Source organism: Plecotus auritus, assembly GCF_963455305.1.
Source record: "Plecotus auritus genome assembly, chromosome: 7".
In the NCBI taxonomy this organism is placed as follows: Eukaryota; Metazoa; Chordata; class Mammalia; order Chiroptera; family Vespertilionidae; genus Plecotus; species Plecotus auritus.
In genome coordinates this window covers 67,246,846-67,267,224 of record NC_137774.1, presented here as the reverse complement: position 1 = coordinate 67,267,224, position 20,379 = coordinate 67,246,846, and the positions used below count along the sequence as shown (strand labels likewise).

Sequence of the window (20,379 nt, the reverse complement as noted above, 5' to 3'; positions counted from 1 at the left end):
TAGGCACAGAAGTGAGGGCCAGAGTTTGCAGGGGCACTAGGAGAGTGTTGATTTTGTATATAGGCAACATATACAAATGTACAGAGAAGGAAAGGACCAAGTCCTTAAACTCCTAGAAGGTCCTAGGGTTAATCAGTTCTATACCTACCACTACATGGATTTAGTAGGTCCAGAGAGATCAGGTCAAGATTTTTTTTTTTTTTTCTCTATAAGGGAGCTCAGACAGGAAAGGGCCCATATTAGGAAATTTGAGAAATGGCAGGAATATTAGGTCCCTGGTTATGACTAGGATCTTCAACAGTTGAGAATATCTGGTATATTTGCTGCTGCATCCAGACTGAGTGATTGGAGAAGGGTTCGAGGCATGACAGGGTAAGTGCAGGGCCCTCATTCTGGCTCCATGGAATGCAGCAGCTAGAGGCTCAGTTCTTAACCTAGAACCTGAGTTCTGTGTGTGCACTGTTGAGGTGTTAGAGAGGATTCCAGATTCTTCAAGGGGTTCCACAGCCCAAGAAGACTAAGTAGCCAGTTCTAATCCCATTTCCTATTAAAATGGGAAGACTGACAAGCTCAACAGTGTAGATGAAGGAGATATGCAATAATATTCTTTTTTTAAAATATCTTTTTATTGATTTCAGAGAGGGACAGGGAGAAAGAGTTAGAAACACCAATGATGAGAAACATTGATCCACTGCCTCTCGCATGCCCCTAGGGAGTTTGAGCCTGAAATCAAAACATGACCTCCTGGTTCCTAAATCGCCACTCCACCTCTGAAGCCTAGCTGGGCCCACACCTGCAGGGCTGCATTAATATTCTTTTAAAAAAAAGAAAGTATGTTTCATCGATTTTTTAAAGAGAGAGAGAAACATCAGGAGAAAAACATCATCAACCAGCTGCCTCCTACATATCCCCCACCGGGGATCGAACTCACAACCCGGGCAAGTGCTGTGTGCGGGAATCGAACCAAGGACCTCTTGGTTCATGGGTCAACCCACAACCACTGAACCACACCTGCCAGGCTGCATTAATATTCTTGTTTCCACCAAGAAAGAGTGTGATCTCCAGCAATAAAGTCTGAAACTTAAATGGGAAAAACAACACCCACTCATACAGAACGTTTTCATGTTGCCTGGCTCAGAGACTCAGGAAATCTCAGCTATTGTCTGTGGCTGTTTTTGTCACAAGGGCCTTCTGTACCCTTGAGGTCTAGGCCTAAGAGGCTGAGCCTGCATCCTCCCACAATTAGCAGTTATACACACTCCCCAACTATGAGCCTTATCTGATGCTGCTAGTAGAAGGGGTAAGAGCCTCTGATTGTTGAAGAAAATTTCACAAGCTCTCCTCTTGAAATCCTGGGCAATTATAAAACAAAACTGGAAAGTCCTACCCGACCCCTTCACCATTTCCCTACCCAAGAAGGAAGAACATAAAACAAGAGCTCTTTCTTCTGGACTCGGCCACTTCCCCAGACACTCCCCTGACCCAGACACTATAGACATGGACAGGAAACTCCCCCTTAAATAGTTGTTTATTGGCAGTGGGCTGGAAAGGGCATTGGAGTTGGCATACACAGACACCACCACGCAACCAATGTCACAAGGGAGGCAAGAGTGCTGGGAAAGAGCAGCCTGGAGCCTGGGATGAGGCCTCTTCAAGAGTGAATGTGGGAGGGGGCGGGGCCTGGAGTGTTCACGGGGCAGTCTTAGATCACCTCTGCTTAGTAGGCATGGTTAGAGATGAAGAGGGACTGGCTGGCTGCAGCCCCAGCCTGGCCGCTTGGGGTGTACTTTCCTTGGCAGGCGAGGCTGTTGGCCTAAGCGGGGAAAGAAGCCAGAGTAAGGTTTGTGTTCAGAATCCCATCCACCCCGGCACTCTGCCCACCTCCTCCTCTATCCTCACCAGTGCTCGCTTGACATATTCCTCCTGGGCAGCCTTCAGGTTCTCCTTCTTTCCACCCCAGGCCTTCAGAGCAGAGGCCTGCAGGGCTCGGCCATAGGAGAAGGTCAAGGCCCATGGCTTTAGCAGGGGGCACTTGTTGATTGCATTGAGGTTGATGGATGCCTCCTCCTCACTCTGACCTCCAGATAAGAAGGTGATCCCTGTAAAACAAAGGTGAAATGGGGAGAGGGGTTGTAGTCCAAGATCCAGGGGACTGGTAGGGGTTCCTAGTAGCTGACCAGGAAATCAGACCAATAGGCATAAAGACTGTGGATACAGTTTGTCTACCTCCCAGAGGGCAAGATGAGAGTATGGGTCTCACCAGGGACAGCGGGGGGCACTGTGCGGCGCAGCGCAGTGACAGTTGCCATGGCAATCTCCTCATTAGAAAATTTCTGGGTACAGGCATGGCCTGGGGTGACCATATTGGGCTTCAGCAAGGTGCCTTCCAGGTAGATGTGGTGGTCACTCAGAGCCTTGTAGACAGCAGCCAGCACCTAGAGTAGGGCAGGACCAAAGTGGGGTGGGGTGGAGTGGGGGGACAGGAGTCAGCCCCAACGCCCTTGGCCCAGCTGCCCAGCCCACCACCCTGCCCAGACAGGAAGCAACCTACCTTTTCAGTTACATACTGACAGCGCTTCAAGTCATGGTCCCCATCGGGGAGGATCTCAGGCTCCACGATGGGCACGATGCCGTTCTGTGGGGTGAGGGACAGAGTTGCTATGAGACCCCTGGAGGCCTCTACCCTACCTGCAGCTCTACCTCCAGCTATCCACAACCACTGGCCAAGGTCTTAGCTCCACGAAGACAGAGACTCATGGTTTCAAAGCCCTCAGCTTTGCAGGGTATAGGAGACAGGATCTCCTCAGATCAACCCACACAAGCCCTCCAGTGTCCTCCACAGGCTCAAGCCTGATGATTGGCGAGGATCCGGAACAGCTGCCTTGGGGGAGGTAGATATCCTGGCAGATGGGTGGCAAGCTAGCTGACACTCTGGAACCAAATGAGATGGGAGCTGGCCTGTTGGGGATGTGCAGGCCCACCTGCTGGCAGATGCTGGCATAACGGGCCAGAACGTTGGCATTTTCCATGATGGCAAGGGCTGAGGGGGTGTGTTCCCCAATCTTCAGCACACAGCGCCACTTGGCAAAGTCAGCTCCGTCCTTCTTGTACTGGGCACAGCGCTCAGACAGCCCATCCAGCCCTGGAAAGGGGATGAGAAGTCAAAGCATGGCAGAGGAGGGGGCAAGTGGCTCCCACTCATCCTGGGCACTTAGAGGGGCACCAACCCGTGTGGGTTGGTCGGCAAGGCAGGGAGCCAAACAGTTCTCACCTTGGGTAGTAGTCTCGCCATTTGTTCCTGCCAGGGGTACCACGCCCTTGTCTACCTGTTGGGTAGGACAACAATATAAAGCAAGTGAGCAATCTCTACTTCCTCCTCTAGAGCCCTCCTCTGCCCCACCTTCACCTAATCTCAGTGTATCTCCTAGTCTGCAAATGTTTTCACTTAGTGACAGTATCTGCACCTCTGAGGCAGGATACATGGGGTTATTATTTGACAGACAGCCTGGGAACCTACTAGTTCCTAACTCTGTGAGCAAAACACGCCACTGCCTTGAGCTTCTGGTTTTCATCTGTATTAATGGGTAATGCCTTGCTCTTAGAACCTCAAGGATTAAAAATACCAAGCCGGGCAGTTTCTAGCTTTCCTTACATCTGGTCTGGGGTAGACTCCATCCAAGTCTCCAGGCTCCCGGCCCAATGTTCAACCCCTCCAGTCTATTACTTTGGATTTCTTTTCCCCAGACTCATTTCAGATCTCACATTCTGAGGCCCAGCCTCCTCACCTTGATGCCCACAACACCACCCTTGGATTTGATAACTTGGGGGAAGGGACGCCCATCATCTGTCTTCTGATAGAGTGTCTCGTGGAAAAGGATGACACCCCCAATGCAGGGATTCACTCGGTCATCGGCAGTCAGCAGCAGCTGGCGGTAGAAGCGCCGGTTCTCCTCGGTGTTCTCAGTGCCAATGGACTGCAGCCGCTTGGCAATGCTCCCTGGAAAGGAATAGTCCACGGTCATATGGGGGTCAGCCTGTCACCCCCAAGCCTGGTCCCTCCTCCCACTGTGTCCTGATCGCACCAGTGGACTCATCTGCAGCCAGGATGCCCTTGCCCGGAGCCACAATGCGGTGAGCAATGTCACACAGCTCCTTCTTTTGCTCCGTGGTCAGCGCTGGGTATTGGTAGGGCATGGTGCCAGTCAGTGCCTGGGCAGAGGAGACAGATGGGGGAGCATGGGTTAGCTGGGTCTTCCAGTGGTCTCCCAATGAGCAGAGCCTCTTGCCAGGGCAAAGTTCCCTACCTCCCCTTCCCCACACCCAGCGGGTCTTAGGGTACTTCCCCAGCTCTCCCCTACACCCAACTTCCCTATACTAGGCCTGCCTCCTGTACCTTTCCTAACTCCCTGTGTTGCTGGGTGTTGCCCAGCTGAGGGTGGGGTTGCATACTGGCATCTGGGGCAAAGGAATAGGCCAGAGCCATGGACAGATGGCTCGTGTAGAAGCTGGACCCTTCTGGCTTGCGCTTTGCCATGGGGTCACCTTGCCTAGAAGCAAAATCGAACCGCAGTATTTTAGAATTTAGAGGTTGTGCATAAGGCCGAGGGCCCAACTCCCTCATGTGAAAGGACCCAGAGAAAGGAAAGGTCTGTATTCAAGTCACACAGCAACCGCAGGGTCAGATCTGAGATTAGAACCCAGATCTGACTGCCACAGGGGTGTTCCTTCCGATCCATCCAAGATCCCAGAGCTGGGACAGGCACCAAGGCCTCAAGGACATCCCAAGGTCAGGCTTCTCCCCCCAGGGTGGGGGAGGGCATTAGGAAAAGGGTATTGAGAAGGGTGTAGGGGGGAATCAGGAGGCCAGGAAAGGGCAGCAGAGGAAGCCCGCCCCAGGTGGAAGAAAGGGATAGTTTTGCCGATCTCACTGCTCATGCAGGGTAAGAGTGTGGAGGAGAGGCAAGCGCCCCACCCTTCCCCTGAAAAATGCTCCTGTCTGCTCTCCGGGCTGCAGCTGTTCCAGGCTCAGAATCAAGGTCACCCGATAAGAAAAGATAGGGAAGGTGTTAATAGGGCAAGAGGTACTGCCAAGGGTTGACCCTCCTCGCCAGGGGCGCCTGTCTCCCAGGGCAGGGGCCCACCACCCGCCTTAGGGAACCCTGAAGCAGTATACGACCTGGCCCCTAACCCTCGCTGCCTCTTGGGCTCCCTGCAGAGGCAAAGGGGCCATAATCATTTGCACTAGGGGTCGGGGCAAGAAAAGGGAGGAAGAATGGCCCTTCATCTCGCCCTGCTTCCTCCCCGCCATGACTCAGCGCGCAGAGCCGCCGCATTGCGCAGTAAACCCGGCGAGCGCCAGCTAGAGAGGGTTGGGGAGTCTGGGCTGGGAGCTCGCGTGTGTGTGGTGGTGGTGATGGAGGAGATGCTAGGATCCGGTGCGGCGGGCTCCACCGGACCCCAGGACCCCTCTCCATGGTCTCAGACCTTCGCACGTGGCGAAGCGCGCTCACCTGGCACAGGAGGGACGAGTTTGGCGGTGTAGCGGCGGCGGACGGCGGGCGGGCGAGAAGGAGCGAACGCGGAGGCCGTCACTACCAGCCGGGTTCTGCGGCGCATTCCAAGAGGAACGCCGTCTACTTAGCTCCCGAGTGGGCGGCACCGGGAGGGAGCGGGGAGGTGGTGCCAGCCTTATAAGGGCACCGCTCCACCCTCCGCTGGGTTTTTTCCTTTTGCCGGGGCGGCAGACGCCCGGGCGTCCAATGGCTGGCGAGTAACTGTGGGAGCGGCCGCCCCCAAAGGCAAAGCCCAGAGGCGGCTTTCGGGCGGCGACGTAGCAGCGAGAGCACGACCCCTCCCCCCATCCTCCTCGGACGTGACTCGGGCCACATCCCGCGCGGTCCCGTCCCTCCCTCTCCCTTTCCTCCCGCCTGGCGCGCTCTGGGCGCCGTGACTCAGCTGGTTTGGGGCACCGAAGGGGATGTGGCTGGGGTGGTAGGGGTTGGGGGGTGGGGCGGGGGCGCGGGTGGAGGAGCCCGAGAAGACCGGAGCTCCGCTTCCCTCCCAGGCCCGGCCCAACCCCAGCTTCCGGCCTGCGCGGTGCAGCGGATGGCACACCGTCACTGAATCCCGAGCTCAGGCAGGGTCTGGCGGCCGCGCCTGCCGGATGGCTCCGAGGCACCGGGCCGCCCCTCCCTGTGTCGCTGGCCCGAGTATAAGTGGCAGCAGCGGAGGAACGGGTGGCAAGCGGACGCGAGAAGGCAGCGGGCTTCCAGGGGGCGAGGCGAGGAGGCAGCGGTTCTGGGCGACACGCCCCATCGTGCACGCAGGCTCCAGAGGCCGCGGGGCCAGCCTCGCCCTCACGTCGGCCAGCGCCGGCGCCGACCTGCCTGAAGCCCTGGCCACCACGCAATGCAGGACCACGAGGACAGTGGCCGGCTGCACTCCGGCCCACGCATGTCTGAGCCCCTGCGAAACTTCTCCCGTGGACTGATGTCTCAGAATAAAATCTGTCCCACGCGATCAGCCTCCCAGATACATTCCGCGCCCCCCATCCTAGGTCTTCCCTAATTCGGACGCCTCCCGCGCTACCCCACCCCAGCTCCTTCCTGCTGGCGCCCACCTGGAGGAGGCCAGAGAAGCGGGCAGAGCCTGGTCAGCAGCGAGTGAGCCAGGCGGCAGTGGGCTGGGTTATAAAGCAGCGCCTGCCCTCCCCCGCCAATGTCCCCAACCTTCTCCAATGACCCCTGCCCTTTCCTCCCCACGGATAGGGACCTATATTTAGGGAAACCTGAAGCTCCTGACATTCAGGCCAGCATGGGGCCCCAAGTGTGAGAAGTGGGGAGTGAGCTGTGGGCCTGCCCTATTTTAAGGCTGTGGGGAGGGCCCCTGCCCACTCACCCGTACTTCAGAGGAAATTTCTTCCTTGGAAATCCGGACTCAGGCCCTCAAAGGGGAAATAAATCTTTGGGCAGGGATCTGTGGGGAGAAGGGGAAAGGGGACTCAGATCATGTGGCCTTCCCTGCCTCCTCCTCCTCTGACCCCTCCCCCGGCTGGGCTCCGATGAGAGCTGCTAGGATTCTCTGGAGCCCATTTCTTTAGAGGGAGTGCAGATGCAGGTGCTATACCCACACCCCAAAATAACCAAGAGCCCATGGACTGGGCATGCTAGGGTACCCTGTATCCTGATACTTAGGTCCAAGTTCCACCCATGGTTAGCATGCGTTTACTGGGGAGGGAAAGAGGAGGGTGGGGCACCTGCCAGGGCACCAGCCCCTCTTTCCGTTGTCCCTGTGAAGGAACTGCAGTCTAGCCGGCCAATGGCTCCCCAAGTCTTGCTCTGTTGAGAGCCAAGTTCTCCACTACTGGTTCCCAGGCCAGTGAGCCAGGCAGTCCATCTGTGGTTCCAGTGGCCTGAGGCCCCTCAGGGAAGAGGGCATGTGGGCCCTGGGGGCTGGCCACTCCCCAAAGGGCAGGGACTTGGGTCCTCATCGGAGCTTGATCTCAAAGCAGAGGCAGTTGAGGCTCTGGCAGTCAGGAAGTTGGCACGCACAGGCACAGTCGCAGAGTGGGCAGCAACGAGGGCAGCGAGGGGCCCAACCCTGAGGGAGAGGAAGAAGGAGTGAAGGAGGTGGGCAGGAGGAAGGGGGACCAGAGCCTGCAGCTGTTTCCCTCTCAGGGGAGAAGGAAACAGAGGCCTGGAAAGTCCACTTGCCCAGTGGAACAGAGTACCATCCACTATTCCTGAAGACAAATCAAATCCGTGCTGTTGAGAAATCAGCAAGGAGGCAATGTTCCAAACAACTGAGTTCAGGAGCTGGAAGAAATTATTCAGGGGGTTCTTTCTTTCTCCCCATTTTATAGGCGAGGAGACTGAGGACCAGAGAGCTACTGGCCTGGTCCCATGCTAGAATTCCGGTGTCTCGATGTTCAGCTCAATGATGGTTCTACTACATTTTTGTGGCCCAGTGCAATTGAAAGTCAGTAGACAGGGGAACATACACACACATTTTCTGTCCATGATGAAAATAACTTGTTGGTTTTGTGGATTTCTTCCCTGGCATGAGACCAAACTGCAGGATCTCATTCATCATTTCTGAGCACCTACTCTGTGCAAGGCACAGACTGCATTCATGAATGAGTTTTAAAATCTTTCTAGTGTTCTTTAATAATGGTAATTTGCATATTTAAAATTTTTAATGTCTCAAAAAGTTATATCTCCTAATTATCAGAACCTTGAGTAGGGGAGCCTCTTTACAAAAGAGTAAATGGAAGCTCCAAGAGTGGAGTGGTTGCCCAAAGGAATACATCTAGGGAATGCTGCTGGGATGCACCTGGCCTGCCTGCTTCCCGTCCTTAGATCTCCCTAGACCCACTGCCTCCCAAGGTTGGGAATATCAGCTTCTCTCTGGGTTTGCTTCTCTCATGTCTCTGTGGAGCTGGCATGGGGACTCACGCTCAGCGATGACTGTGGGATGAATGGGTAAACCAAAGCACATACTTTCTCCCTCTGTAGGCAAAGGAGAAAGAAGAGCTTCTCAGTTCCCAGGGAAACAGAAGGTCTGTCTCTAGGGGAATAGGAACAGCATGTCCTAGAGACAGCAAGAGAGGACAGCCTACTCCAGCCGACTCCTCTCCTGTCCTGGGGCAGAGATGATCTGAGACTGCTTCAGGCATTAAGTGGAGTCAGGCCAAGTGGCTGGGGTAGGACACGCACAGGTTGTGTGACAGAAAATTGGCATCTTGAGTCCTAAGGCAGAGCTAGTGACAGTCACAGTTGCACCAATCAGACACTGGGCCAAGCCAGGAATAGGGGAATGACCTTTTGAACAGCTGAGGTTTTGGGGTGCGGTGCCGGATGACTGGTACTATCAGATATCACTAGGGGCGCCTGTGAGGAGAAGGGACCTCATGTCTCCAGGCAGAGGGGGCTGAATTGGGCTGGAGCTACTGCCATTAGAATTGGCTCCCAAGGAGGAGGCTAGAAGTGTCATTGTGGAAGGGACAGAGAGCAAAGTGGTTTCGCTGTGTGTGATGAGGGTGTGGTTTGGGGTGTCTCTGGGGAGTCCCAGTCTGGAGATGAAGTCAGCTCTGTGGGATTTTGGAGGACCACGCTGTCATTCTGTGCACAAAATTGGTGGCGAGAGAGGCTCCCCTGCCCTCACTTCAGAGAAGAGGGTATTAAAAGCATTTCTGGCTCTGTCCATTGGATCTAGTCATTAAAAACTGGCTAATGCATTTCTCAGCTCTCACAGGCAGCCAGGTGACTTCTGGAAGTAATCTGCTGTTTAAGTACATTAAACAAGAGCTCCACTGACTGTTAACCCTGTGTTTCTCTAGGCTCTGAGTTTGTCACTGATTTCTTTTGCTTTGATGTAGAGAAGGCCAGCCACCTTTACTGGTTAGAGCCCAGGCTCAGCCTTGAGTCTAGTTCAGGCGCAGACTTGGCTAATTCATGTTTTGAGCCTCAGCTTCCTTGTCTCTGAGCCCACTTCTTAAGGTCATCGTGAGGAATCAGTGGAAAGAACGAAGCACAACGCCTGATGCTTAGTGAGCACCCAGTAAAGGGAGCTGTTCTTGTCACAGCAGCTCTTTACCCTGGCAGGTGGGGCAGGATCATGTGAGAACTTGTTAAAAATTCACAAACTCTGCCCAGCTGATGTGGCTCAGTGGTTAAGCATTGACCTATGAACCAGGAGATCATGGTTCGATTCCCAGTCACAGGGCACATGCCCGGGTTGTGGGCTCAATCCCAAGTTGGGGGCATGCAGGAGGCAGCTGATCAATAAGTTTCTCTTGTCATTGATATTTCTATCTCTCTCCCTCTTCCTTCCTCTCTAAGTCAATAAAATATGTATTTTTAAAAAAAGTCACAAACTCCAATCAATCCAATCCTAGACCTTTCTGATGCCTGCTTCTGATCACAAACAGGGCTGAGAACCAACCCCTGCATGTGTCACAGTTTCTCACACTCTGTTATAGCTGCCTACTTATTTCTCTCTGGCCTTCACCAGAATTAAGCCCTGTGAAGGCTGGGACCATGTCTACCCTGTTTCCACTGAGCCCTCAGGGCCCAGCTCAGGGCCTCAACAATGACTCCATAAATCTTTGGTTAAGTGAATAAATAATGAATGAATTAGACACTTGGTCACAGAAATCTAAGTTTCTGTCCTGGCTCAGTCACTCAAGCTTCTGTAAGCTGCAGTTTCAACAGCTGTGAAGTAGGCGAGAACGTGGTAATATTTGTGATTGTTACTGTTCCTAAGGAAACGGAAGAACAGAGACTTCAATGCACCAACTACAGTCAGTCCATGTTATGAATCTGCTCCATCTTCTAGCCTCACTCTTCCCCCCTAAGGAAGGTTAGCTCTTCAAAGGCAGGAGCTTTATTGTCTAAATCTCTGAGCCCCAAATAATTATTGCCTGGAAGGTGGTCAGTTACACAAATGCCAAAATGGCCTGTCCCCTTCAAGCCAGGCTTCGCCCTGAGGACTCTCACTCACTATGGAACAACTTGCTATGCAAGACTCTACTGTGGGATATTGGAGAAGTGGCTAAACTTCCCTAGGCCAATTTTTCCCCTGCAAAGGGGGGGATACAAATACTTATCTTCCTACATGTACGGGCACAGACAGGTGACCGAGGTGTGATGTTAAGTTAAAAAGGGTAAATTGCCCGGACGGTGTGGTTCAGTGGTTGAGCGTTGACTTATGAACTAGGAAGTCACAGTTCGATTCTGATTAGGGCACATGCCAGGGTTGCAGGCTGGGTCCCCAGTGGAGGCAGCCAATCAATGATTCTCTCTCATCATTGATGTTTTTATATCTCTCTCCCTCTCCCTTCCTCTCTGAAATCAATCAATCAATCAATATATATATATATATATATATATATATTAAAAAGAGTAAGTAGCAGTTGTGATGACATATGTGGTATGACCCATTTTTACCAAATAATAGTAAAATACAGCAGTGATAATACTGTAGGTTAGTACTATATATGAGGGTCATATACAAAACAGCAACCTTGGTTAGATAGCTAGTTTATAAAGTACCTTATATTTTCTATGTGTTTCAACATGCACACTTTGTAATCAATGTTTTTTGTGATCAGAAAAAAATATATGCAGGTTTTATAAAATACCCACCTCCCAGAGTTGTTGAAAAAATAATAATGGAACATAGTATTCACACAATGAACAGGATGAGCTCTGTGAGAGGTTGTTTTTTCTTTCAACTACCATTTTCAGAGGTGACTGTATGCTCTACATGTTACACACATCACCTTTCTCCAGCTGATACCCTGTTTTACTTTTTCCAAGCAGGTTTCATCACTAGAAATGATCTGATATGTTGTTTTTGGCTGTTTCCACCCAACTCAGTACTGGAATTGTGCTGAATAATAAATGTTGAACAACAACAAAAATCAGTGTACAGATGGTGCCTAGATCCGGCTCAAGGGGTGAGGGGTCAGTGTGAGAACTCACAGCTTCAGTGGGCTGGGGGCAGCAGGCATCCAGGTAGTGAGCTGGGCTAGGCAGAGGGAAGTCGCAGGCTTCTGCACAGGTCCAGCAACAGTCCTGGGGCCTGGAGGCGCCTTGCTTCTTGCAGGGGGAGCTGCAATCGGTGCAGCAGCCTTGGGCCTAGGAAATGGCAGGGCTCAGGATCTGGCCCAGGAGGCAGGGAAGGATAGCCAAGATACAGTTTTGGGGAGAGGGGCAGGAGAAGGTTGGGCAGGAGACAGCAGAGGAGGAACTCTGGTCCCAGGGAAGGGATAGGTGGGGGGACTACATGGCAAAGGAGTCTCCGAGTAAGGGCCTGCAGATGAGGGCACAGGTTAACCGGGTTCCTCTTCCAGAGCCCACCCTTCAGCCCCCACGAGGCTCCTCACCAGCAGGCAGTGCCTAGTCAGCAGCACTAGGCCTAGCAGCAACAAATAGATGCCCACAGCGATGAAGACGATGGCGGGGATGGGGAGCAGCAGGGAAGGACTGCCGACGGGAGCTGGGGTGGGATTCCAAGGGCTAGAGGAGGCCTGGATGAGTACAGGAGGAAGGGGTGACAAGGAGGTAGGAGAGGCTGCAGGGATACAGAAATACCAGGAGGGACACGGAGGTGGCCGGAAAGGAGGGAGGAACAGCCACCAGATGGTGGGGTGAGTCGATAGGACTACACATTCTTGTCCCCCAAACCTCCTTTTCCCCTGTCATCCCCATTTCAGCACCACACGGGGCTTGTTGGTCATTCTAGACTTCACCAAGACTGACTGAACTCCCTTTCAGAAGGTCTCCCCAAATGAATCTGTTGTCCCGGATTCTTTACCAGCCTTCAGCCAACATTACTGCCCCGTAGCTGTCTTCCAGTCTGCCATGTTGCCCCTTTCCACAGCAGTTGTCCTGGTGTGTTCCTCCCTTCCTTACAATCCATTAACGGCCCTCAGTGACTGAGTCCAAACTTATCTCAGAGACAAAAGCCCGGCCTAGCCCATCCACCCCGCCTTCCCGCTCTACACTCCAGCCATACTTAAGTCCCAGCAGTCCCCCAAATGCCCTATCCTCTCTCACTCCCAGGTCTCTACCCATACTGTTCCCCCCGCCGGTGATGCCTTTTCTCCGTGGTTACTGGGCAAACTTCATCTTGCCTGGAAGAGCGGAAAGTGCCCTCCTGCGGGAAGTCCCCATCCCTGGCATTCTTTCTCAGAGCTCTGGTCCTGAGCTGGAAGGGTTTATGTTGAGTAAAGAGCCCCCTCTCCAGTCCGGCCTGAAGGCAGGCAACGTCTGGACAAGTTTAGGGCGCTGAGGGGGTCAGGGGTCTGGGACTCACGTCCATGGGGCAGGACAGCGCGTCGGTTCAGGAGCTGCAAAGGAGAGAGCGTCCCGGGCCTCAGAGGCCCAGCGGGGCCACTGGACTGGGTGCCCACTCCCTTCCTCCCACTTCCCGTTCGGGGAAACAGGCCCAGCGACGGCCCCGGTCCGGACAGTGGAGATGGGATCCCGGGATTCGAGGGCGGCACGTCCCTCGCAGGCCCCACCCCGACCCAGGCCACACCCCTCTGCTGTCCCCACACCGCAGGCCCCTCCATCCACCACCTGCATCACCTGCACCCTCGGCGCCGCGGACCGTTCACGGATTCCGCGCCGCGTTGGGTACAATGGGCTGCGGGGGCCGCACAGTCCACAAACCTCCCGGGCTTCCTACTGTTGCCATGGAAACAGCGCTCTGCTTCTACGGCGGCTGCCGAGATCCAAACTTTCTTTTTCCCGCTTCGTTTCTGCCTCTAATTTTCTGAGGTTAGCAGCTTTTTAAAAAATAATAATAATAATAATAATATATAACAAACCAGGCATATGCCCTTGACTGGAATCGAACCCAGGACCCTTCAGTCCGCAGGCCGACGCTCTATCCTCTGAGCCAAACCAGCTAGGACAGCAGCTTTTTTTTTTAATTGATGAGAGACAGAGACGAGAGAGAGAGAGAGAGAGAGAGAGAGAGAGAGAGAGAGAGAGAGAGAGAGAGAGAGAGAGAGAGAGAGAGAGAGAGAGATTTCTTGTTCCATTTATTCATGCCTATTTATTGGTTGGTTCTTGCCTGTGCCCTGGCTTCCAGGACCCATCCCCTTCATATGCTGGGTCCTGAGCCACTAGAAAAGGAATATAACCCCCTCGGCTACAACACCAACTTGCTGTGTGACTTTGGTCAAGTCACTGGGCCTCACTGAGTCCATTTCCTCCTCTGTAAAAGGGGGAGCCACCTACCTCACAGGGACACTGTAAAAATCAAAGCTACTTGTTAATTGTCTGGAATTACTCTCAATATTTTTTCAACCGGACCCCACCCGTTTTTATCGACAGTCCCCTAACTGAAAACTTCATAATCTACTCAGATGGCGTGGCTCAGTGGTTGAGCATCGACCTATGAACCAGGAGGTCACAGTTCAATTCCCTGTAGGGGCACATGCCCACGTTGCAGGCTCGATCCCCAGTGTGGGTGTGCAGGAGGCAGCCGATCGATGATTCTCTCTCATCATTGATATTTCTATTTCACTCCCTCTCCCTTCCTCTCTGAAATCAATAAAAATGTGGTTTTTTTTAAAAAAGACTTCTTAATCTGATTTCTTGAACCGTCACATCATTGTCAAAGTGATTTCCTTCCACCACAGCAGATCTTGTTCCTTTTCTATTTTTAAATCTGGGAAGGCTCCCGACTGACTCCAGGATAAAGCCCAACTACTTTTGCTGACTGTCAACACCTTCCAGTCTGGGTCCTGCCTGTCTCTGGCTGACTCATTCTCAAGCATACCGCACTGGGCCAAGCACTGCTCTAGGCTCTGGGTCTCCAGCAGCGGGCGAGGCAGACAAATTCCCTCCCCTTGTGTTGCTTACATTCCTCCTCCTGGGGGTAGGGGGGATCAGATAATATGGAAACAAATAAAATTGTCTTGTGCCCCATCAGTTCCTTCAAGGTTCCATCATAGGGTCTGTTCAGGGTTCCTGAGCCAGTGCACAGGGTCTCACAGTTCCACTCCTTTGCAGATGCTGTTCCCTCTGCTAGAACCGCACCCTCCCCGTTCACCTTCTGCTGAACTCCGTCTTCATCCTTCAAGCCTCAGTTCAATTTTGCCCCAGGGAGGTCTTCCTGCCAACCTCAGGCAGAGGTGGCTGCTTTGGGCACCATATACATGCCTGTCACTTTATCACAAGGTATTTGAATCCTCCACCCCGGTGCCTGGCTCCCCAGGTACTGTGAGTACCTGGGTCTGATTTGTCTCCATGTCCCAAGCCCTAGCACTTGGCCTGGTCTTGGGGGTCTCCAGTGAATAATGCCTGATTCTGTGAATGAATGGAATCCAATTGTATCCACCAATGAAGTGTTGTTACCCAGCTGCCCTAGTTCCCTGGCTGTCAGGGATCCGAGGCACTCAGACCTCCTGCTTTCATTCCTGACCTTTTTGGTTCTACACACAGACTTGCCATTTCCCCTGAAAGCACGTTGCTAAATGCCTGCTTGTGCCCATGTTCTCCATCCAGGTGCACCTCATCCCAGCTGCTGCCCCCGGGGCTTGCCTACACCATGAGGCAGCCACAGAAATTGCCAGGGTTCCTGGCCCTCAGCCCCAAATCTCATCTTCAACCACACGAGGTGCCCCTGGATGCCACCCTGAGCCCCTTAGAGGGGGCTTCAAGCTCAGAAAACTGGAGTCTAGCTGTCCCAACGTCACCATCATTGATTCTAAGGCAGAGTCAGATTGTCTTCTTTTAAAATATCCATTATAATAAAAGCTTAATATGCAAATCCACTGAACAGCGGAACGACCAGTCGCTATGACATGCACTGACCACCAGGGGGCAGGCGCTCAATGCAGGAGCTGCCTCCAGCCTGCAGGCCCCAGGCCAGCCAAGGTGGGTGCCAGCGGGGGTCCCAATTGCCCTGACAGTTGACCTGCAGAGGAAGGTGACTGGCGGCAGCAGTGGAGGGTGATGGTGGGGGGGGCAGCGTTGGCCGGCGAGCAGGCCAGTGCTGGCCCCCGATCGCCCCACCGGAGTAGGCAGCACCAGCCTGGCCAAGGCAGGTGCCAGCAGGTCCCCCCGGCCCCCATCACCCCACTGATTGGCCCTGATCGCTGGCCAGGCCTAGGAACTCTACCCATGCACAAATTTCATGCATCAGGCCCTAACCGGTTTGGCTCAGTGGATAGAGCGCCGGCCTGCAGACTGAAGAGTCCCAGGTTTGATTCGGTCGAGGGCATGTACCTTGGTTGTGGGCACATCCCCAGTAGGGGGTGTGCAGGAGGCAGCTGATCGATGTTTCTCTCTCATCGATGTTTCTAACTCTCTGTCTCTCTCCCTTCCTCTCTGTAAGAAATCAATAAAATATATTTTTAAAAAAATTTTCGTGCATCAGGCCTCTAGTATATATATGTGTGTCTGTGTGTGTGTGTGTGTGTATATATATATATATATATATATATATATATATATATATATTTGTTTTATTGATTTCAGAGAGGAAGGGAGAGGAAGAAAGAGACAGAATCATCAATGATGAGAGAGAATCATTGATTGGCTGTCCCCTGCATGCCCCACACTGGGGACTGAGCCCGCAATCCAGGCATGTGCCCTGACCTGAAATCGAACTGTGATCTCCTGGTTCATAGGCCGACGCTCATGCGGGCCAGGCCAGATTGCCTTCTCGAGGCTGTCTTCTGGTCTGCCCCTATCTTCTTTGCAGAATCCCGAGGCCCAAGTCGAGGCCAGCCCCAGAAAGGCCTCAGGTGACACATGCTCCCTTCTCTTCTTCAGCTCCGGCCAATCCAGAGATGTGAGCCTTGGCAGGGCCTCTGGACACTTGTATGGCCTGCAGTGGCCGGGCTCACTGCTGATGGTATTCTGTTCCTACCATGGGCTCATCCATTATGCAGGAGGGTGGACAGTGCCAAGCCAATAGGAGGAGTGATGCAGGCACCCCACTCTGCCAGGGCTCCACTTCTTCCCACATCACACCATTTGCTGGAGGCCAGAAGAAACTGGCCTCACAATAGCTGGCTAACCATCCATTCTCCCTGTACCTACAGTGCAAAGCTGGAGCTGTCAGCTATCAGCACAGGGAGCTTTGCCCTGCCCCTGGGAAAGAGAGGAGGGGTGTGTACTCCCAATCGTGGGGTGAGTGGGAGACCCGAGACGCAGAGGAAGCCAGCGAGGAAAGAAGCCTTAGCAGGCCTGGGCTTGGTTGTGCAAAGGGAACCCGGCAGCTATGATTGGATCTCACACTTCCAGCCCCTCTGTGGGCATCAGACAGCATTGCCTCCCAGAGTCTACAAGGAGGTTCAGCAGCCTCCTCGTTATGAAACGAAAGTCCTGTGCTTAGGAAATGACCCTGGGGGAATAAGAAGCTGAGCTGAGCTGAGCTGAGCAAGTGTCAGTACAGGCCTCTCCACAGACTTGATTTTATTTAATCCTGACAGCACACCCGAGTGGCAGACACATTTTTTTTTCTTTCTTTCTTTTTTTTTTCTTTTTTTTTTTTTTCATTTTCTAGAGGGAAAAGAATTCTGACCCAGTTGAAAAGGGATTTTAGAAGTGGGAAGATCTAGATTTGAATTCTAGTTCTGCCACTACGCATCTGTGTGACCTTGGGCAAGTCCACTGAGGTCACTAAGCCTCAGTCTTCCTCACCAAGGATTACATGGGGACTGCCAGGCCTTATTGTGACCATGAAAGGAAAGGTGGGCAGAATATCTGTCCTAGAACAAGGGCTCATTTAAAAATATAACAATGACAACTCTTTTTAAAAATATTTTTTTATTGATTTCAGAGAGGAAGGGAGTGGGAGAGAGAGGTAGAAACATCAGTAGTGAGAGAGAATCATTGATTGGCTGCCTGCTGCACGCTCCCCACTGGGATCGAGCCTGCAACCTGGGCATGTGCCCTGACCACAAATCGAACTGTGACCTCCTGGTTCATAGGTCGACGCTCAACCACTGAGCCATGCTGGCCCGGCACAATGACAACTCTTTTTTTTTTTATATATTTTATTGATTTTTTACAGAGAGGAAGGAAGAGGGATAGTCAGAAACATCGATGAGAGAGAAACATCGATCAGCTGCCTCTTGCACACCTCCTACTGGGGATGTGCCCACAACCAAGTTACATGCCCTTGACCGGAATCGAACCCGGGACCCTTCAGTCCGCAGGCTGACGCTCTATCCACTGAGCCAAACCGGTTCTGGCACAATGACAACTCTTAATATCACACTCAATCATCCCAGCAGCCCTATGTAGAGGTATTGCTCTTGTCCCATTTTGTAGATAAGAACCCCAAGGCGCAGAGGCGTTAAATCACATGCACAAGTTCTCCTGGCTAGCGAGTGGCAGCGGTACCGTTTGAGCCCGGGCAGTGGGACCATGTGTGTACAACGGAGGCACGGAGAGGTCTGATGCTTGACCAAGGTCACACAATCAATGAGATAAAAAAAAAAGGGCCTGGACACTTAGTTTTCTGACTCCAACTGACCTGTTGTGCCCCTCTGCTTGTCCTGTTGTACAGCTAAAGGGTGGGACTGAACTTGTTTGGCACGGCACCTAACCTGGGACCAGTCCAATTAAAGCAGTAAATAATAAATGTGCCGGCACGCGGCCCAGGACGCTCCCCAGAGCGCCGCTGGGGAATCGGACCCTTCCCTGGGTATCATGTGGGAAACAGGTCACTTCTGACTGCTTGTTGGTTACTTATTCACAGCCTTCGATGTCACACCTCACACCTCTGCAGGGCTGGGCCGGCTGCGCCAGCTACAGAGAGGATGGACCAGGCAGCCTGTGACGGAGGAGCCTGAAGTGGCAGGAAACGGTAAGCCTGGGCCCAGGGTGGGTTGTGTGACAGGTCTTGTGAGCAGGTCTGTGTGGACAGCATGGGGGTCAGAGACCCACCCGGGGAGCTAGGCCAAGCGGGAAGGTGGGCCTATGCCAGGCGAGCCTGCACCAGCATGGCACTGGGGCAGTGAGTGCCACCCCACGCTGCCCCCTGTGGGTGCTGCCTTCAGAAGCAGGTGGCTGCACCCCTGTGTCCAGACTTGTGCCCCTCCCCCGGGGGTGTTGGGACACGCCTGGACCGCCCAGATAAAGGGATCGCGGTGTGTGGAGTGCACATCATCTTGGGTTTATTTGAGGTGGAACTCAGATCTGCAAGGATGCACACTTGCACACAAGAAAGTGGCTCTTTCCAATTCTCCTTCAGCACCTCTGCCTATTCGGGGAGGAAGCCGCAGGTGCTGCCAGGAGCCCGTCCGCACCTCTCTGTCCAGGCTTATCTCGCCTTTTCTTTAAGAGAGAGCAGGCCTCCAGCTCAGAATGGAGCAGGTGATAGTATCGAGCTAGAATGTTAGAGCAGTTTTTTCACCTTATTGATGTTTTGTTACGGTCTATTTAAAACAAATGATAATGGCTTTCTAGTTTCTATAGTGATAAAAGTTTCCTTTTAGGTACATGGTTAAGCCCCGGCTGGTTTGGCTCAGTGGATTGAGCGTCTGCCTGTGGACTGAAGGGTCCAGGGTTTGATTCTGGTCAGGGGCACATGCCCCGGTTGTGGGCTTGATTCCCAGTGGGGGGGAGGGAGGGGCGTGCAGGAGGCAGCCAATCAATGATCCTCTCATCACTGATGTTTCTATCTCCCTCTTCCTTCCTCTCTTAAATCAATAAAAATTAAAAAAAAAGAGTACATAGTTAAAAGCAAGTACTCTGGAAATCCGGCTTCTAGGCTCAAATCCCAGCTCTGCCATATGTACTACCTGTGTGACTGGGCATCACACAGCCTCTCTGTGCTTCAACTCCCTCACCCGTAAAGGGAAGTAATAATGGCATCTCCTCTTAGGTCACTGTGAGGGTTACGTTAGTTCATATACGTAAAGGGCGTTGATGTGTGACTAACATTAGTAAGTGCTGTATAAATGTTCGTTATTATTAGGTCAAACAGGGAAGAAAACCACAACACACAGAAAACACTTCTTTGGACCAATCCCACCATTGTTCGTGTGGGGAAACGACACTTCGGGTAATTAAACACCTGAGCTAGGATCTCAGTGGGTCTCTGCATTCCTAATCCACTTATCAGCCATTTCCATCCTCAGTCATTCCTGTAACCTCTCGGCCTTGGCTTATTCATCTGTAGAATGGGATTAATACAATCTCATTGGATGTTGGGATGGTGTGTAAAGGCTCAGAAAATGAGTTGGTATGATGTCTCTAATGCATTCTCAACAGGGGTAATAACATTGCCCCCAAGGGGGCAAAAATTGGAGGGCAAAAAAAAATCTTACTTTTTTATATATAAAGCACAGATATACAGTATATTTGTTATCAGAATTTCACAAAGAGTGGCGATTAGGAAACAAAATGTCTAAAACAGGCTCCTTAGGAGAGCATTAATGAAAAAAAGCTGAGAAACCAAGGTTTTTCTTGGGTCGTTACTCACAATGGTTTGTGAAATTGGCGTCATGGGGCATGGCCAGAACTTGGGGAGATTAAACTGATACAGAAGATGCCACAGGGCACTGCACAAGGATCAATGAGCAGGTGAGGAAGTTTGGGTTCAGTTCGCATGTGTGTGCATGTGCTGAGTCAGGAAGGAAGACGTACCTCTTGGTGGTCGCTGCTAAAAAAGTCAAAAGCAGTGCTCTAAACCAGTGGTCGGCAAACTCATTAGTCAACAGAGCGGCAAACCGGGGCTCACGAGCCACAGTTTGCCGACCACTGCTCTAAACAACTTTCTTTTTCTCCCCTGATCCTTTATCTTTTAGACAAGACCATGCAGCCCTGGACTGTTAGAAGAAATTACTAACGAAGGAAGGAAACGTAGGAGAGTCCAGATTCTAATGAAACTGGGGCCTGACCT

General features: G+C 52.5%; 2 protein-coding genes across 8 annotated transcripts; both read right to left on the bottom strand.

Moving 5' to 3' along the window:
* Nucleotides 1-604: 604 nt before the first annotated feature.
* On the bottom strand, nt 605-7,315 carry ALDOA (aldolase, fructose-bisphosphate A). 5 transcript variants are annotated; one of them, XM_080678258.1, is made up of 10 exons: nt 7,256-7,315; nt 6,898-6,975; nt 4,083-4,209; nt 3,786-3,997; nt 3,272-3,326; nt 2,982-3,142; nt 2,552-2,635; nt 2,261-2,435; nt 1,900-2,099; nt 605-1,813 (listed from the first exon to the last, which is right to left on the bottom strand). In XM_080678258.1, exons 3-10 carry the CDS (start codon nt 4,192-4,194, stop codon nt 1,718-1,720), a joined length of 1,095 nt encoding a protein of 364 aa, XP_080534384.1. In that variant the 5' UTR covers nt 4,195-4,209; nt 6,898-6,975; nt 7,256-7,315; the 3' UTR covers nt 605-1,717. The 5 variants fall into 5 exon arrangements, with proteins under 5 accessions (XP_080534384.1, XP_080534380.1, XP_080534381.1 ...); XM_080678254.1 differs by lacking the exon at nt 7,256-7,315 and adding an exon at nt 4,394-4,547 and having other exon boundaries at nt 6,898-6,970; XM_080678255.1 differs by lacking the exons at nt 6,898-6,975; nt 7,256-7,315 and adding exons at nt 4,394-4,547; nt 6,620-6,658.
* A 146-nt stretch (nt 7,316-7,461) lies between these two features.
* On the bottom strand, nt 7,462-13,196 carry LOC308253125 (uncharacterized protein). Of its 3 annotated transcripts, XM_080678259.1 has the most exons (5): nt 13,095-13,193; nt 12,820-12,853; nt 11,888-12,031; nt 11,484-11,639; nt 7,462-7,599 (listed from the first exon to the last, which is right to left on the bottom strand). In XM_080678259.1, the coding sequence occupies exons 2-5, from the start codon at nt 12,823-12,825 to the stop codon at nt 7,486-7,488; spliced, it is 420 nt and encodes a 139-aa protein (XP_080534385.1). In that variant the 5' UTR covers nt 12,826-12,853; nt 13,095-13,193; the 3' UTR covers nt 7,462-7,485. The 3 variants fall into 3 exon arrangements, with proteins under 3 accessions (XP_080534385.1, XP_080534387.1, XP_080534386.1); XM_080678261.1 differs by lacking the exon at nt 11,888-12,031 and having other exon boundaries at nt 13,095-13,196; XM_080678260.1 differs by lacking the exon at nt 13,095-13,193 and having other exon boundaries at nt 12,820-12,986.
* Nucleotides 13,197-20,379: the final 7,183 nt, after the last annotated feature.